General features: G+C 45.8%; 1 protein-coding gene across 3 annotated transcripts in view; it reads left to right on the top strand.

The window, feature by feature from the left end:
• adgrl1a (adhesion G protein-coupled receptor L1a) overlaps positions 1-19,083 on the top strand; it is an 82,392-nt gene that overhangs the window by 28,470 nt on the left and 34,839 nt on the right. For all 3 annotated transcript variants that reach the window (XM_061302526.1, XM_061302524.1, XM_061302525.1), the window contains exon 2: positions 7,024-7,170. In XM_061302526.1, the coding sequence (XP_061158510.1) occupies positions 7,101-7,170 (70 nt within the window). In that variant the 5' untranslated portion in view covers positions 7,024-7,100. The remainder of the gene's footprint in view (positions 1-7,023; positions 7,171-19,083) is intronic.

Here is a 19,083-nt window from a genome sequence, read left to right as displayed (position 1 = left end):
TAACATTAGCATAATCACGCTATCGTCGCTGGCTCGGCGTCTTGTTAGTTATCGCTCACTCTTGTTGTTTAGCCCTCACAGTTAGGGTGAATTATTCATTTGCCTCTATCGATTTGCGAGGCTGACGACATTGACGACGCAGGAAGACTGATAATTCATCCGTGACTAATTTGACCCTGGCTGCTTTGGAACTTCCAATTTGTTAGAAATATATGTCCGTCATTCCAACCTCTATGATATCAACTCTACAGCAGGCGTTAGTGTGATAGCGCAGGTGGACCGCCGAGGTCACTTCCCGGCGGGGCGTCACGGGGCCGAGCGTTGATGGGTGACGCTCGCCGCCTCCTGTCCCGGCAGACGTAATAAGCGCTGACAAGGTCGGCGCTTGCCACGAGAGATCACAGGACCGCGCCGGAGAAGGCCGAGCCATATAGAGAAAACAATCTGACCGACTGCCGCCGCTGCCACTACGGAATATTCACGCGCTTTGCAAACCTGACAACCTGTGTGCGTGTTCGCCTGAAGATCCAATTTGTCACCCTGAAAGTGACGAAAAAAAATTCACACTGACGCTTTTGCCGGAATTCTGCTCGATGCAGGAAATACGATTTCCACCCCAAGTCGACACAAAAGCCATAAACTTCAACATCTGGTCTTCTTTTATTGTGCCCAATTGAATTTGGACCAATTCACCGTGGATGGCCGCTCGGTTGCTCTTTCCACAAACTTCTTTGCGAAGGTTAATGGAATGTGTAGAAAGTTCACCTTGTAAAGTGGCTTTAATTCAAGCTTAAACCTTAATAAAGTTAGCGCACCGTGACGTAAGGAGAAAGCTTCTATTTATCTCACCATTAAAGTTGGAGAGGCTACTTTTATTTAATAGTTACTTGGCATGTTCATATGATTGCATTCCTGAACAAAACTACAACGTATACAGCAGTGCAGTATGTCATCCTTACGATCTTATCGGCTCCTTGTTTTTTCAAAGTGACGAATCGGTTGTCGACCCACGCGTGCGTGAACGCGTGTGTGTCTCTCCGTTGAAGAAAGTGAGAGGTCTCTCTTCTCCTCCTCTTTCCCTTTCGCGTTTACCGCTTTGACAACCTCACCAGTCCTGTTTGATATCCTCACACAGCTCTGCACATTCCCTTGTCTCATTTACATTCCCTTAAAGCACACGTCCATTAAAGTCGCTCCGTCCCCCCCCCCCCACCATCTCGCCCCCTCATTCCCTCATGCTGCTGTCGGGTAGCCGACTCGTCTTTTATTCCCTATTGCCGCAGCTTGGGAAAAAAAAAAAAAAAATGATTCAAATATGCATGTAGTGTTAGTACGTGGCAAAAACAAGGGATTTCACCGATTGTTGTCTTTCGTGGCAGAATATTTATTCTATATATTTCTGCGAGTGTTGTGAGTCTACGTGTTGCTTCACCTTTTGTGTTCAAATTTCAGTTGCTTAATTAAAGTGGTGCAACAGCATGGTGATGCTAATGCTAATATAAGACAACAAGCTAACAATTACCTTGTTGTCTTGTGTTAGCATTGTTAGCGGAATCAAAGCTAATTGGCTAACACAAGGTGCAAGTCTGTTTATTTTTTTTTTCATCTTTAATTTGTCAGTAAACTCCATCTGACTGTGCAAACAAACAGCTTGAAGCCTTGATAATTTTGTTTTCAACAATGACTAATTCTACCTGACAAACTGCTGCTTACTGTAAGTTGCTTGAGTTCAGGATCTCAAATCACAACAAAATGGCCTCCAGTGATGCAATTTGCCCAATCAGTATTCAACCCTTTACAAGCCTTTAAAGCCCTCGTTTATTGAAGTCTGTCTGTTCTTTCACTCGTCGCTGCCTCACGCCGCTGCCAGATCGCCGACTCGGAGGGAGTCTTATATTCCCGGTCGACGCCGCAGCCTCTCCTCGCCGCTCAGTAATCAAACACACGAATCCTCATACGCGGGCCATTACAAGAGCGCGGATGTTCCGTCTACACGGGGCCCAGCTTGATGGTGTCATTATATAAACAGCCTTGACTAAGACTTTCGAGTAAAATGGAGACGCGTTAGGATGGTCTGACCCCCCTGGAACTTGCCAGATGAGCGGCATTATCCGTCCAGGCGATTGGTTCTCGCCGCCGAGTGTCAATGCGAATGTAAAAGAATCGGTTTGTTTTGAAGCAACGATATCTAATGCTATTATGTTGCCTTTGCTAGCGATAGCGTCATCGAAAAGGATTTGGGAGATTAGCGATATGGACCCGACGGGAAGATAACAGAAAAAGGGCGGGGGGGGCGGAGACAGGAGGGTGGCCGCTTTATACGAGATGCTATCATATTCTATGCGGTGGTATTGATTCAGGCTTTCTACTGCAGCTGTCCACTGTACAGATGGAGGATTTGAAAAGGGGAGAGGTTACACAATAGTGCTTAAAATTTAAAGTTTAAGGGTTCATACAACTTTGACTCCAATGCTTTGGCCCATCTTATGATAAGCGCTGCTAATTTGGTAGTTTTGTTTTGTAGCTGAACCATAATGGCCTTGGAACTTTAGGAGATCAAAATAAGGCTACAAAACTAGGGGGTAATTTTAGTAGCCGAAACGTTTCAGGTCCCATAAGCAGAAGCTGCATTAAAGTTTGGTTGAGAGGACTAAAAGATTCCCTGAATCAAAAGTATGTGGCCTTCCGCACTAAAATGAGGAAAACGGCGCTTTATTGCTTTAGTGTGATTGTCATTTCTTTGGTTTCGTTTTTATGGTAGAGCTTATTAAAACATTAAAACACATTCACAGTTAGATACCAGCATGCTTGTTTTTAATACCAGATTTCGAAAGGCTTTGCAAAGTGAATTCAGAGATTTGTTTCTTTTTCGTTTTCTGATTTTTTTTTCTCTTCACCTTAATCCGTGCTCAGTGACACACTTTGTGGTCTGGCATGAACCTCCTTCGCTCACTAAATAATTTCTACCATAGCGCATGCATTTTGCCAGGTTGGTATGCCCTGTTAGCTAGCTTGCTAGCTGGTAGCTAGCTGCCCATATTAAGATAATACTTTTTTTTTTTTTTTATGTACGATGTTAGTCAAAGCTTCCTTCTATTTCCTTGGTTTGTTTCCAGGTTTGTTTACATTTTTTTCATTTTACAGGGACTCACGGTAAATGTTTAATCTGGCACCATATTAATTTGCATATTCATGTTGTGGTCCAAATAATCCTTGCGTCTGTTGTGCCAATAAATTCTGCATTCTTCTCTCTAATGTCAAAAGTGGGATGACAGGCAAACTTTTATCCTCCTGCTAACCGCCGCCTGCCATCGACCAAAACAAAGGCCGATGATAATTGGATTTTCTTGGCGGAGTTTATGAAACCATTAAATCAAATTGGCGTCAGACGTCAACTTTCTGACAGCCGACACTCGACGAGACCGGATGGCCTCGCTTGGAGGGGTGATGAGGATTACCGCATCACTCAGACGATTATATCCGTTTAAGAAAGTGATTAGTTTTATGGCTAAGGTGTAATTAATGCTTTCCTTTCTGCTTTTATTGCACCACCTCCTTGTATTGCTCCCTGTAGTCCAAAGGAGGGTCGGTGGAAGGGGGTGGGGCTCGGGGTTGGGTACAAATTGTGTCAGTTTCAGCAGCGATGCGTCACGGGCAGAATTGAAGCCCCCTCGGCGACGTGTACCTCTTCTGTCATCCTCAGCGGTCCCATCAAACTGCGATAATCGTCGGCGTGTCTGAAAATAAAAAAAAAGAATTGTGTCTCCGTCTTGATTTATTCCAATTTGCGCCCGAATCGGTGGATTATTTTTCGCCGTGATTACTAATATTTCATCCGGCACCGCTCTGTGATTTGTAAGGAAAAAGTGATTGTGCCGTTTGCTCGCCGCCTGTTGCTAGGAACCAAATCATTGCCTCCCTTTTTACTGTCATCGTCGGCGCAACCAGGAAATGGAAAAGACGTGATGGAAACATTCGGGGTGACCGCCGGGCTAATCTGTCGACTATTTCCTAAACAAATGCGTTTCCACGTTTTCGTTCCACTTGCCACTTTGCCTCCCTCAGGTCTTCGTTCACGCCGAGACAGAGCCGGTCTTGAAATGTGTTGAGATGCCGGCGGGCTTTGTGTGCGCGACGTCTTTGGCACCCCTAAGTTGTGAAACCCAAACTGCAATCAGCAGCATTTGCGCAGGAGAGATGACTGACACACTCTTGAATTTCTTTTAGCGCCTAGCGTCGTTTGCTTTTGTCCACGCAGCGTGTCCGTCCTTCTCTCCGTAGCTCAAAGACCCCAAGCCGAACTTCACCAGCTTTTCCTCATTGTTCAGCAAAACGCTTCGACGCGAGCCCTTTGTTCCTTTTCCATTCGCGTCGGGTAATGTTCCGAAAAGCTTCTTCTTTTTTTGTGTGATGGAAAAATGGCCCTCGTCAGCCGCCCTGCATTAAGAGACACCCTGTTCTGGATGGAAAGCAAACTGATCTTAATGATCGCGGTGATTATCAAAATGATCCAGCGCAAGAGGATAATGAGGCTATTTGCTTTGGATCAAGGCCACCCGCAAATGAAGAGCGGCTGGCGGGAAAAAAGATAACGCCGGCCGGTCGGCGATGCCACTGACACTTTCCGTCTCCTCGCCTGCGAACGTTCCCGATGGTGGCGTGAAATCGCTCATCTTGTGGCCAGTGCTCTCGTGGGGATGTCGTGTTTTCTGCTCTATTAAAATAGCGCCGCATGCATTCTGGGGCCAAAGGTCAGTGTGCGGCCTCGGGCTCATCGTATCTCGCTACATTGGAAGTTGGTTCAGATGCACGCAGACGTAGGCTGTTGTTTTTTTTTAATCTTCTTTGAGACTTCTTTTTCTTATAAAATAAAGTAAATCATTTAATATTTATATAATTATATTTCATATTATTTATATAATTATATTATAATTTCCTGTAAAATAAAATATAAAAAATCATTTAATCAAGTCAATTTTCAAACCCAGTTTAAAGTGCATGTTGGGTTCACAACATTTAAGTATTTTTTTCCCAACACTGCACTAAAATGGTATTTTCCGTCAGAAGAAAACATTTTTCCAGAATGCTTTTCACCGAAACAAATCTCCCCCGGTTCATTTGTCCGAGAAAAGCACTTCCTGAGCTCATTTGTTGCTGGCTTTCTTGCGTTTGCTATTAACTGGGCTTGCCCTCCTTTTCTCTGCTTCCCTCGTCCTGTCGCGCCGTTGTTTCCCGCAATCCGTCATTCCTTCCTACTACATTAAAAGCGCACCTTGCTCACTTTCCTGCTTTTTTGGGTCACAAAATAGAAACCATTTTTCCACCTCGCACTTTTCCCTCCATCGCTGTCATTATGACCTCCCTCCCTACTCTCCTCATCTACTGAGGCCACAGGAGAGCTATTGTCCAAAGGTACAGACTGAAGCAGTTACCAAGGAGAGAGGGGTGGAGGGGGGGGAAGACTGATTTTTCTTATTAAGAGCTCAAAAGTTTAAGAGAGGAAAAGAAACAAGGGGCCTTGGCTCGACGGGGTACGGACGATTTCTGACCGTTAAATTGCAGAGAGGAGGGGAGCCGCCATCCTCGGGCACATCTATTACCAGTTATTACTGTCTCTTTACTCTTGTTTTTCCTCTTGTCTTCACTCCCTCCAGGCTTGTCCTTTTCTTTCGGCTGCTGGTCAACCTCGCCGCCGACACGACGACCTGATTTAAAGCCAGAACACACGTCGAGTACGTTCGGAAAGATGCGGCTTCCGTCTCATGTTTTTTTCCCCCTTTCCTCGCCCTCTTCGTTGCATCGGTGCTTGTCGCCGGCACACTAATCCGCCCGGCGACACCCAGCAGGTCGCAGCTTTGGGCCGGGCAGTGCCACCGGGGAGATGGGTAAATATCAGAGAAGGTCAGCGCCAGGAGGGGTGCGAGGAAGAGGAAGAGGAGGGAAAGCCAAATGAGGGATGTTGAAAGGATGGCAGAGCGATGAGCACATGGCAACTTGAAACCAAATAAAACCGGCTAATTCCCCGAAAATATTGAAGGTCTTTTCTGTCGACTATTTTAGTTTTTTAGTTCTGTTTTGTTGGTTTGCCAATTCATTATTTATTGATCAAGAGGTGACTTTCATGTACACCACAGGTGTCAAACTCAAGGCCCGGGGGGGGCAGATACGGGCCGCCACATCGTTTTATGTGGTCCCCGAAGACAAATTCGTGTGTCATTACTAGAATTGTAAATTGCCTTCACTTTTAATATCTTTTTTTTTTAAATATTTGACCAGTTTTTACTCGTCTGATTCGAAAACGAGTTATTTGTCAGTTTGTTTTGTAGCTTTTACTGTATATAATATGAGGTGCTCATACATTTATTTGGGTTGACAGTCATAATGGCCAATCCGAAAGAAGCGATGACTACAATGCGGCCCGCGAAAAAACGACTTTGACACCCCTGATGTACACAGTATACTTGTATTAACAATTTATAAAGATATCGGTGGGGTCCATGAAATAAACAGCATCGAGGTTGGCGGGGATGAAAGCAATCCTCCGAAAGCCGTCCAATCCAGAAAAGACGAGCGGCGCAGACGGTGGCGGCGAGCTCAGCAGGAGCGAGCCTCGGCACTCACGTCTCGACTGTTTACGCTCTTTAAGCCCCCAGAGGGCCAGAGCGGGCTTTACTGTCAAAAATCAAGAGCTAAAGTTCCAGATTGTGCTTTATTTCATTAGGCAAATGAGATGTGCGAGTCCTGCGGCACTGCCGACTCACACACACACACACAATGAGTATTTTTCATAGCGCACATGTTGAATATGGACGCATTAATGGCCCCGCGACATATGTCGCATGTCTGATTCAATCAAGCATCCAATCGTAGCGGAGTGACGAACCGCTCGTGGTGACAGCTGTCGCCGCGGCGGGCCGCACGCCACCGCCTCCATCTCCATCAATCTACCTGAGCGTCGCGGCTACGCCACGCCGAGCTGTAAACCAACAACGCTGACATATTCTCTTGTCTCTTGCCTTTTAGGTTGTCCCCCAGAGAGGGTGAAAGCTGAGCCCGCCCATCGCCTTCCGCCGCTCCCCCTTCACCGACCGCCATCCATCATGGCTCTCGCAGTCTGGATTTGGTTGACGTGCGCCGTGGCTCTCAGCAACGTCGCGCCGTCCTCTCAAGGTACCTCAGAACGATTATTAGCGGTTAATACGGAAGCCGATATCAGTTGCCGTACCAAGACTGACCTGTGGGCGGCAGTCATGTTGCTGTAATACACAGCAAAGAAGAAGAAGTAGATTTAAAGGAAGCTAGGCTAAATGTTAGCTTATACACAAATGTGACATTTGCGACTTTTTCACTTCACAATAACTCATATTTTCACTCAACACAAAGCAAAAGGAAATTGGACCCAGTTTGTAACTTTCAAAACTAACCGGCTAATTAGGGCACGCCAAAGTACATTAAAGAGGAATAATACGTTCTTTGATTTTTTTATATATACTTGTGTGTTTATATTGCTAATTTGTTCGAAGCCACAGCTTCAGAACTGTGTGGCAGACATGCTGGTACAATCGCAAAAAAAAATAATTTGGACTCTTCTTCACAGTGCTGGCTAGCTAAGCTTGTGGGGGCTTGTGTTACATTTTGGCTGTGTTCCACAATGTTTGTGAGGCTTCCAAAAAAGTGTCACTTGAATTTCCTCAATGAGGACCATGGGTTTTCTGTCATGAATGGATTTTTTTCCCCCCCTTCCTTGACGTAACGGACATATTGCAAAGATGACAATGCCAGGATTCATCAGGCTCAAATTATGAAAGAGAGACATACTTTTTTTCAGTCCGGCCCATAACCACATTAGGATGTTTTTGGGATTGGTCCAACACAACCCAAAATCAATCAGATATTGGCCCAAAAATGAAAGAGAATCTTGATGAAAATGAATCGAGTGACACGCCAAGGCAAATGAATGCTGTAATCAAGGCGAACAGTGGCTGAATCAAACAATGTCATTTTCTTTTACTTGCCTCCTGCCGGACAACATTCAATATTGTTTATTTATAAACTGCAAGCCGCATAATTCGTTGCTTCCTTGACCCACTGCGACTCGCCCCGCCATGCGTTCAGACGAAGGTTATCGCAAACGAGCATGTAGTATTTACATGTGAGCCTCGCCGTGTAGCTTGTAAGCGTATCGACTTGCTGACCAGGCTAGAAAGCAAACGTGGTGCAAGCTTGTGGAGGGAGGGGGGGTCTACGTGTGAATGTCAAAATCGTTTGCCGACGAGTCGGAGCGTGGCCGACCGAGGTAGAGTAGCGCAATCCGTGCGTGTAATGATAGCAGATGCGCAGCTCATCGCGTGCCCTGCACCGTAATGCAATTTCATTTCATGATTGTGTGACTGCGGAAGAGCATTTTTTTCCATGTTTTTTATTTTTTAGTTCATTGCAGTGTCTTGATCAGAAATGGAGTGTACAGCAAAACAGTTTTTGCTTCATTTTAATGGAAGTCGTGCTGCTCCTTCTGGTATTTGTCACATATCTAAAATCCCCAACGATTATTAACCGATTGACTCGATTCCAACCAATTCCCATCCTCCCCGTGATTTTGTATTCACCAGTAAAAAATCCCATTGAGGGAGATGCTTTTTCAAATTTCCAGGTTTTACATTCTAATCATTTCAAAACGCATTCCACATCCTTTCCGCATTTTTGAAACCAGCCGCACTTTCTAATGTGTGTGTGAGTGTACGCGATGCTTTTTCACGCCTGGCAGCAGGTGACCCGGTTAGGCAGCGTGACGCTGGAGGAGGAGGAGGAGGAGGAGGAGGAGGAGTCGGAGGGGCTGCTGGGTGTCCTGCTAGTGGCCTGACACACAGACGGCAGCTCACCATCTGCTGCAATGCTCCCAGTCAGCGCCGTGCCAACTAGCCTCTGGGTGACGGACATTTAGCAAGCAGGGGGGAGGGAGGGGGGTAGCGGTCGCCATGGTGCGATGCCAGTTGATGAAGCCGTAGCGGAGCTAAAGTAGGAGGGAGTGGGGCCGGGATGTAAATATTTGTTGTTTGTGCTTGTGTCAGCGGCGCGATTAGCATTCCCCGCCGTGTTAGTTGACCACCAAGTCGAGTAGCAGCCGCTTTGTTTTGGTTCTGCTCCTTTTGTGGCGTTACACACGTTCGCCCTCTGTCACATTTGCCCTTTGGCGCTGTTTTGTTCTGCAGTGGAAGCTCATTAACAGAGTGCTTGGATTTCCGCATGTGACGTACGTTGAATTCTTTCATGCTAGATGCCCAACAATAAAATCTTCAACAGAAAAAGTTTAAAGGGGACAATTTTGGAAAATGGACTTTAGAGAGCTGTGCATACAAATAGTTGTGTGTCTGGAGTGGCTGCCCACTCATCAAGTGTGAAATTAACAAACTTTGGGAATCTTTTGTTCTGTGCGTATTTGTGAAATTGTGAAAATGCCAGCCGTTGTCCACTTTGACCCTTTCGTTACATAACATTGCGATTATTTATATAAAATCTGCGCCTACGGCAAGTTTTTTTTTTTGCTGTGCGTGACTTGGCAGCTAGGTGAAGATAGAGAACTATTTTCAAGTGATGGCTATAATCCGAAACTCGACTGAGAGGTAAGCAGAGCTGCGCTGATTTTAATTGGCTGCAAAAGGGGTGATCTGTTTTTGGCAGTCGGGTAGGAACTCCATCTTTGTTATTTTCTGCACTATCAGTATGCAATAATGTCCTCTTATTTAAAATAGGGGTGGCGATTAAAACCTTTTGATTCAATGCATCAAATTATGCTAGCAAGTGATGGCGCGCGCATACCGCAGCGGCTAGCGAGGTCATGCGTCTTGCCTGTCCATATGCAGCGCATTTGAGAGGGTACAAGGCATCCGGCTATGCGAGCCGACCCCTCAGACAGCATTAATAATGCATTCCTAATCAATTCAACGTGTACCCAGGCCTGAGGCGCTAGCGCAAATCTTTTCTCCACGCTAATGGACTCCGGCACACGTGTATGTAAAAAGATCCACGCTCGCCCCCGCAGCACCGTGCTGCCCATTTGGGCCGCACAGTTTTAATTAATTAATTTAATTCCCTTTTATTGCCATGACCCGAGGATCGGGAGGAGAGAGGAGGAAGAACAACAGAGATGGAATTTAGCCGAATAGGCCTTTTTGTGATGTGACGAGAACCTTTTAAGACGGCTAATGAGAAGCTATTTCGGAGGCGGCAGGTTCATTGCACTTGGCTTCACCGTATAATGCGCACGCCTGCCCCTCTTGTCTCTTTAAACCTAATATTATAGCCGATTATCATTCGATAATATAGGGGGAACTCAAGCGCGACCGTAATCGGCATTTCGCTTTGAGATCAATTCAATTTGAAATAAAAAAAAAATCAACCTAGCGTCTTTTTTTATATTTCATAACAAGAAACAAACAGTAAAGTGGTGTGCGGCCTAAGTGCAAGCTAGCGCCCTCCAACCCGCCCCACAAGCGTCCTAACAGAATGACACGTTACCTGGCAAATGTGGAACGTTCCATCGGTTGTTGATGACGTCGAGCCCCCCAAACGCACACCAACCTCCCTCTGAAAGTCCATTAGGCCGGCCTAATGCGGCAAACATGGCAGGCCCGCCGCGGCGTATGTGATGGAGCCCCTCCCGACGCCCCGGCTTTCATTTAGCACGCCGCTAACCTCGCCGCGCCGCGCGCCGCCGTGCGCTATTTCACGGCGGTGGCAGCACGGCCATTATAAGGCTATTTGTAAGTCATTTCGCCACATAATGCTTGTGACATGTTTCAATTTGCAAATGCGCTCACGTAGCCTCATGCGTCTTACTTGTGTTCCACGCCAGGGCGGGGACTGGCTTACTAGTTTAATCTCGTATAATATAACCGTCCTCCCCTTCTCGTCCCTGTTTTTTTTTTCTTTTCTTTTCAATTACATTTTCTGTTATTCACGTGCGTCCGCATTCTATCTACGATATATACACTCACTAGACACTTGATTAGCTACACTTGCGCAGGCCTACGGGATGTCGGCATCAAAATCATGCTGTACATAAACCGGCCATATTATTAGACACAACTCTACAATAGTAAATATACATTTCATCCCCTGCGCAATATGTACGACTCACAATTTGGAACCAAATAAAAAATACGCAAGTGACTTATGTGCAAAATTCTCAAACACAATGACATGTGACAATGAAAGTGTTTAGTCAAGATAAAAGGTTAACAAAATAGCAGTGCGAGCTAAGATGCTAAGTTAGCATTAGCTCTGTTAACAAGCCGACGTTCGCTTCAGTTGCTATAGCGATAACGCAATAACGCGACTTGTGTAATGTAGAGTGTTACTGTAACACGTTTTTGCAATGTAGAAACAATTTAAAAACTAGTGGAAATGATAAATGTACTTGCTAATTCCAGGTAGCATCTAAATCCCCTCAGGTCCATTTGCTCACCTTTTGATTTATTTGCTTGGTTATAGTTTTCAGCGATTTTTTTTTTTTTTTTTTAATTGCAGTGTCCCTCCAAGTCAAACATTTCTATTCATGGAAATCTACGACCACATCTGTGGCCTTCACTTCAGTATAGAAATATACAGAAAAGTGAAAGTCAAAACAACATCCATTACTGAGCAACACACATTACTGCGGCGATCGGATAATATTGCAATTGCACCGACTCTCTTAATTCACAACACAATTGATTTCCTGGCAGCCGAGTAAATAACATTAAGAGAGGCGACGCCGCTAACCCCGCTATTGTTATTGTTTCTGTAGATTTCAGAATTCACTGAGTGATGGCGCTGCATTGCCTTCGTATTTTTGGTCTTTGTACATTTGCGTCACTTTTGTCCATAGTTGTCGACATCTTTTGAGTAAATGTTTACACGCGCGCTTACTTTCAGCAGTTCCTAATGCACTTCGCAACTCTTAAGGCGGCGCGCCTCGTTAAAAGCGTCACCGTCTGATAGAATACTCGACCTTCCCCGGCGCACTTTCCAATTTCAAAAAAGCCTTTGTTTGCACATAATATATTCAGCGTAGCGCACCATGTAGAAAGGGTTACACATATGTACATCTCCCTATTTTCAACTGGCACTAACAAAGCAACAAAGACGCACTTAAGTTTTATTTTAATCTTCGCGCTAATGCGTGTAAATGACAGCTTGGCGTGGGAGTAATGTATAGTTGTGCGTATGTTTATGGCTGACTTGACTTTAGCATACAAAAAGAAGGTAAACATCGCAGTACAAAGAAGTTACTTAGAATAGTTATGCATTAGATTAGTCGTTACTAATGGCTCAAATATATTCGAGTAGCTTGTTAGCGGCGTCACTGGTTGTCAACAACTGGAGGATCCTCTAGAAGCAAACATTTTGAGTTGAATCAGACACGGCACACTCATAATTAATTTTACAAGTTAATATTTACCTTTCTTGTGTTGTTAAAATTTCGAATGCCTCCTGGGTGTCAGATGAACCAATTGTGAACCTCAAAATCAATGCCAACGTTTGCTGAACGTTTGAAGCTTGCTAAAACACCGAGACGTTTGTTTGCTTTGTGTCTGTATGTATTATTAAATGAGCAGGCTTTCGTTTGACTACTTTATTTATTCATTTATTTGGCGCTGTTCAAGTTTGAGGCACCTCGGGCTGGCAAATTTGTTATCTCCAGTTCCCGGTTGTTTCGTACTCTTATTAGCAAGAGCGGCGGCAGTCTGGTCTCTTCTTGGATGATGTATCCATTTTGTCTTTTCTCACCTCGGTCGTGACTACGTGATGATGTTACAGCTCTCGCCCAAAACACTTTCCTGTCGCCCTGTCCTCACCTTCCGGCGCTTTGCTGTAAACGCACGTCTCTCACGGTTGTCGGAGGTCCGAGGCACGCGTTTTTCGCCCTCACTTAGTAGCGGCCCCCGCTCCGCGCGGGGGCTTTCAAAGTCCTGGGCCGAGAGCGGCGGATCACACGGCGGGCCCGTGCTTGCCAAAGGTTAATGGACGGCCTTTGAACATGAATCGCGAGGCGGCGGCGGAGGAGCCGCGTCCTTTTTTGAAGATGACACTCTGCTTTCCCGTGTGTCCCCACGTTTGTGTATGCTTCTATTTTTTTGGTTTCTATGTTTACGCTATCAACGCGTGGCAATGTTTGTGTGTTTTGATGTTTGTGTTTGGATGTATGTTGGCTCGCGCACTTTGATTCAAACACTTCAAACATGGCTCGTACAAAAAGCCTGCCGGGCTGTTTGTGCTGTTGTGTGATATTTGAACACATTTACACGTGACTAGATACTACTACGTTGCTCTAAATTGTCTGGCACTAAGTAAATTCTCTTTTTAAAAATGGCTGGCATTGATTGGATAGACTGAGCTGATGGAATCGTGTGGCGGACGCATCAAAAGAACCAGGCAGTTAAGTGTGAAGGTATTAATGGATTTTCTTCCGAGTAAAATTTAATCAGGCATTTAGTTTTAAGTGAAGAAAACAGGGTTAAGTAAGACGGCAAGAAAAGATGGGAGCGTTCAACAAGCGTTATACTGCTAAGTGTCTTTTATCGGTGCCAGCGTAAATTTGAGGTCAGGAGCGAGGCGGCCATTACCGCGCAGTCAAGTCGCATCCATATTGCAAAAAGGGATCGGCTTCCTGGTAGACACCCGACTGCGGGAGGCCAAATATTAGCACGGTTAAGGCTTTGGCCCGCTGCCGTCTAAGGAGGTTAATTAAGTGTCTAATGCGGAGGCAGGCCCGAGCTTTGACACTCATCTTCCCTAACAGGTCTCTGGATACGATTTGCAACTCTTCGGAATGCGCGGGCATTTTTTTGACAGGGAGCCTCGCCCTCGCTCGCCTCCACACTTTGCCTCTCGGCTGCTGGCTTCTCTTCTTTCCTACCCGCTCTTGACTTTCACACTAGCACGTCTCGCTCAGGCAGAGGTCGCTCGTTGCGAGCTGGATCTACTCGGTTACTTAAGTAACGTTTGAATCGATATCAGGTTGAATCTAGTCTGCAACGTTTGGCTCCTCCCTTCAGGTTCTGACCCACTGGAGTTTGAAGCCCACAGGGAGATTGTTAAGGCCCTTGTTTTGATTCCTCCCTGAACTTGACAATAGGAAAACAAAATGTACAGTAGCAAAGTTAACCAGGCTTGATTATTTCTTCGTTACCGCCAGCGTTGTCGATGTGTGATGCAAGTCGCCAGTAGGACAGCTTCTCTCTCCCTTGGGGGGAAATATTTTACAGCTCATACATGGATGAGCTGATTTTTATTTCGAGGCTAAGTCTTCTACCCTCCCCTCCTGGAGTTCTTTTTTTTTTTCTTTTCATTGCATAATTAGGCACCAGAGCTAGCGACGAAGCGCTTTGACAGTATGAGCACGTCCCGTCTCGCCTTCGCTCCTCAACTGTGTGTGTGTGTGTGTGTGTGTGTGTGTGTGTTGGCATCCCAGTGGCTGTCTTAATCTCCCCCGCCATGCCTGCTAGGTCCCCCTAAAGCAAAGTTTGTCAACAAGCGGGAGTTCTGGAGGTCGAATCCGGATGAGTTTTTTTGGGCTGTTTGCCTATGAGACTATGTTTTGGTATTTTTGCAAATATGAGACAGTACTTGTTTATGTCCTTTCCAATTGAGGCTTGTTTGATTCTCCCTTGACTGATGTAATGTCATTGCTCTGTAATGCCATTCATTTGGCGAGGATGTTATTCGAGCCTTTCTTGTGATCACATTTCATCATTGTCAGTATTTCAGTCTTCTGACCCTGGTAAGGAGAAGGCGGCTGGTGAGTCGCCTACACGGTCACTCCTCATCTCAGTTGGCTGTCCGATTATTAGCTTGTCGATGGTATGGACAAAAGTATTGGGACACCTCCGAATCAATTCAAGACGGCGAATTTAGAAATGTGTTTCTTAATGTATGTGTATATCACAAAGATGCCTCTGGACTTCTTTTTGTAGAGCTCATGCACCTGAAAACACAATTCCAGAGTAGAAATTTACATACTGTAACAGAACAAGGTAGAGAGAGAGAGAGGAAATCTTCTTAGCTCGCTGACTGACAGTTTTGGCTGTCACTGGAGCCTTCGTGAGAGCTGTCACTGCTTCCTTTTGTATCGTTTTGAAGGCGGTAGGCAGCACGAAGCCGTATCTCACTGAGGTGCCGATTGAACAGATTTGGCATGATGGATACAAGAAGATCCATGACCTCAACCCTGTCCAACACTGGGCAGAAATTCCCACTCCAAAAGCAGTAGCGGTTGCATTTTCTCATCAGTTTAATGGGCCGGCTGTCCCAATACTTTTGCCCACATCATGTAGCTCGCCAAGGCCTTTAGGTTTGTCTCGGAATGTCGCGGCCCCTCAACTCGAAGGCGATTGCGCGAATGTGGCAGTCGTAGCCGCGGCCGGCGGTGACAGGCCGAGCTCTAGCGACTCATTAGGCTAACTTAGCGCGCTAAGTGAGTGGCGAAGATCCGAGCCCGCTAAACTGATGAATTGCCAGAGACGCTTCTCGGCTGCGTCGGGATAACCTCCCCCCCCCATCGCTGTCCCCCGTGAATGCAGGATGAGTTGTGTTCCTGGCCGGCATGGAGGCCAGTCGAAGGACAAAGAAGATAGAAGACAAAGCGGGACTTTGACTTCCGCAATTTCCCGGCACTTCTTCGCTTTGACTTTTCTTTGGCGCTATGCTTGAGTGCAATGCTAATGAGCAGCATTAAGAGATAAGTGCTGGAGCAGACAGAAGGTCTTAGCGTGGCTCGTCACATTACGGGTCCAGAAAGCCAACAAGTTGGCGGGCGAGCGCCACAAGTCGGATGCCCTGATGAAGACACGCCACCCGTGACATTCCTCGTTTTTTTAATACTTTACAGTGTGATGATTTTCTTTTATTAAACTAAGTGCTTTTCAGGGACTAGATTGAATTAATCACATTTCACTTCACGGACAGCTATTGACCAGATATGTGTTTCTAGACATGTTCAGGGGTTCTGCACAGGTTGTCAGAAATGTCAACGCTAACATCCCACCGTCAGATTTGGGCGGGAAGAAAAAAAATTGGACAAATCCCAAAAGCTGAAGCTTCCAAATCGTCCAAAAAAGCTGACAGCTGCGCGTGGATACGGCGGGATCAAGTTGTGCACCGCATGTGAAATAGTTCTCTGGGAATGTCAAGGGGAATTTAGCCGGACTGGGAAAAACTTCCGTAACTTTTATTGTTATGACAGTTTGAATGTGTAGCATAATTTAAGATGAATGTTGTTGAAATTTGCCACCTTGATTGAAACCAATGGGGAGGATGTATCAGTGTTTACCAATGTCCCAACTTGTGTTTACAGGGTTTTGTATTGCTTGGATCTGACTTGTTTCCTATGTTCAGTAAAAAAAAAAAAGTAGCTCTCTAGACGCATTACTTGATCTGCCGTGTAAATGCAGCCTTTTGTTGAAGACGGAACTTTTTATCCTTCCGTTTCATTGTGCGTCGAGCGTCGTTAATGGCTAAGAGTCCTTGTCTTGCCGGCGCATTGAGTCTGGCGCAACAAAAGAGAAGCGGCCGCCGAGTGCCGTAATAGGTGGGAAAACCAGCAAACCATAGAGAGAGAGAGAGAGAGGGGATGGAAAAGAAAAAATTCTTGTCTGACGGTCCAAACATCCATTCACCCTCAGGCATTAATTACTGTGCGAGGATAATGATTCAAATCCAATCATCTTTCTCTCTTGCTCTTAATTTGTAGCTTCCATTATAAAGGCAAGCACTTCAGACCCACATGCCCGTCGCCCTGGAGTAATACCGGGCGTGCCGTCCTCCATGCAGATCAGCCCATAGAATCAGAGAATTTGAATTTAAATCCAAGAACCACCTCCAAATGGTACTGCCATCATGCCCACGTTAACTCATTCACTGCCGTGATGCTAGCATGTGGGCGGTTGGACGGAGAGTGACCGAAACAAATGTATTATAATGAGAATTGGACCACAATTTGAGATTCACTGCCATAGGAGATGAGTCATAATCTGCTGAGGACGACACTTTGTCATCCGGTTGTTGTGACACGCGCGACCCAATGCTCAATGCGTGTTTGTGTTTGCGCTAGGTGGCCGCGGCGACCCTGAAATCATAATGGATACCCGCGCAGTGAAGGACAATCGTAGCTCATGGCCGGTCCAAACTCATCCTTTGCTCATCTCGTCTCAGCTCAGTTCCTCTCCAGCGAGGCCTCCGGCCATCTGGCTGCATGCACACGCTTCCTCACACACAGCCATGCACACATCAGTAAAGTCGCACTCCATTCAAACGCAAATGCAAAGTGCAGCCTGATGTGCTGATATCAGCGCAAAAAAAACCTTCCCAACTTTGTGAGTTTCAGCAGCGAATCACTTCAAGAGTAATAATGGCTGTAATCTCGTCGTACACTCACAATCTAATAAAACCCCATGCAACTGCCCCAAATCAGCCCCCCCCGGCAAATAAGAACCCCCTCAGAATTCCAACTCTTGTAAGAAAAAAAAGTAATATTGACGAAAACCGCACTGCCCAAGTTAGATGGCGTAAGCATAAAAAAAAAAAAAAGCTTGGCAACTAAGGCTCTCACATCTGCTTCCGATTGGAACCTATTTGGACCAATTCCCCAGTTGCAGTCTGGCGAAGTATTAAGCCTGGATATTGCCCAAAATGGCTACTTCAGACCAAAATGGCCAACTTCCTGTTCAATTTCAAGTAAGGGTTCTTGAGATATTTTCATGGGTCCAGTCATGATGGACTTGTCCACCCAGTTTAGCAACGATCTGTAGAATTGCTGTCAGGTGTATCCAGGCATGTTGAGCTCCCAAAAATGCAAATCGGAAGAAGAAATTCCACCACAGTATTAGGAACAACCTCAAACACTAGTTCCTTTGTGATAATGTTTTGAATTTGATTGTGCAAGTGTCCCTAATGTTGTGACCTGCTAGCAGCAGCACCAATGACAAATTACCTGAAGCAACTAATGGCTTTTGTCTTCATTCATGCCACTCTGTATGAAATTAGAACGTGGCCTCGGCGTGTGACAAAAGTAAACACTTGAGCGTCAAAACGGGATGATAGACGGCGCCGTGCAGGCGCGCAGATATTAAGCCAAAAGTAATTACACAAAGACAAGAAGATAAGCATATACGGCAGTAATCAAACAACCCGCTATCAATCACAAACAGCGCAGGAATTTCTCTTTTTTTTTTTTACCGACCCATTAATGTAATAGAAAGAAATTGTGTCTTAACTTGTCATAGTTAGCAATTGCGCTTCTAGATTGTTATGCAATGCGGAAAAAAACTAAATTTCACCCTCCCTCCAGTGCGTGCAGAGTTCTCGTATGAGTGGGATCACTCACCTACGCCCCGCCCGCCCCCCCCGTCTTCCATTGACTCTCTCAGTGTGAGCTTCTAATCATTGTCCAGCTGCGGTGTGCTTTCACCACGGGCTTGTTAAGAGAACAAGGCCACACACTGACATCGCACGCCGCTGTGCACTCTACCGTGTGTGTGTGTGTGTCTCACAAAATGTTTTTGCACTCTTTTTTGGGTTTTTTTTGCATTCACATAGGGGTGGTTGTTATTTTTGCCTCGCCTGCTGTTTGCATCTCTGCGTCTCTTAATGAGTATGCGTTTTTGCATCTCGGTCTTTGTGGTTTGGCGCTGCATGCTGGCGCGGCAGAAAATTTACCGTGTGTGTGCGTGCGTGAGTCATTCAGCCCTGATGGGAGTTAGTTACACAACTCCCCCACCAACACACATACCCCGCCGCATCAATGGGTGGCATTTAGAAATACGAGCAAGTCAATTGGCAGTGAATCATGTAGCACACGGCTACGGAGCACGTGGGGGGAAGGGGGGGGGGGGCGACTGATGTCGACATTGACCCAAATGGGCACTGTGCCAGTACAATCTGAGGTGGCAAAAGCACCCACACTCCAATTTAAGTCAGTAACAAAATTCTTGTTCTGCCAGTCTAACAAGTCTTGTTAGTTCAGCACCATGGACAGCGACTCAAGCTAGCATTGACAGGATATCTTTGATCGGCAGCTCACTGGCACATTTTTGATACATTTCACTT

Source organism: Syngnathus typhle, linkage group LG17 (assembly GCF_033458585.1).
Source record: "Syngnathus typhle isolate RoL2023-S1 ecotype Sweden linkage group LG17, RoL_Styp_1.0, whole genome shotgun sequence".
NCBI lineage: Eukaryota > Metazoa > Chordata > Actinopteri > Syngnathiformes > Syngnathidae > Syngnathus > Syngnathus typhle.
Note: the sequence above shows the minus strand (reverse complement) of the source record. Positions and strands in the feature narration are given on the sequence as shown.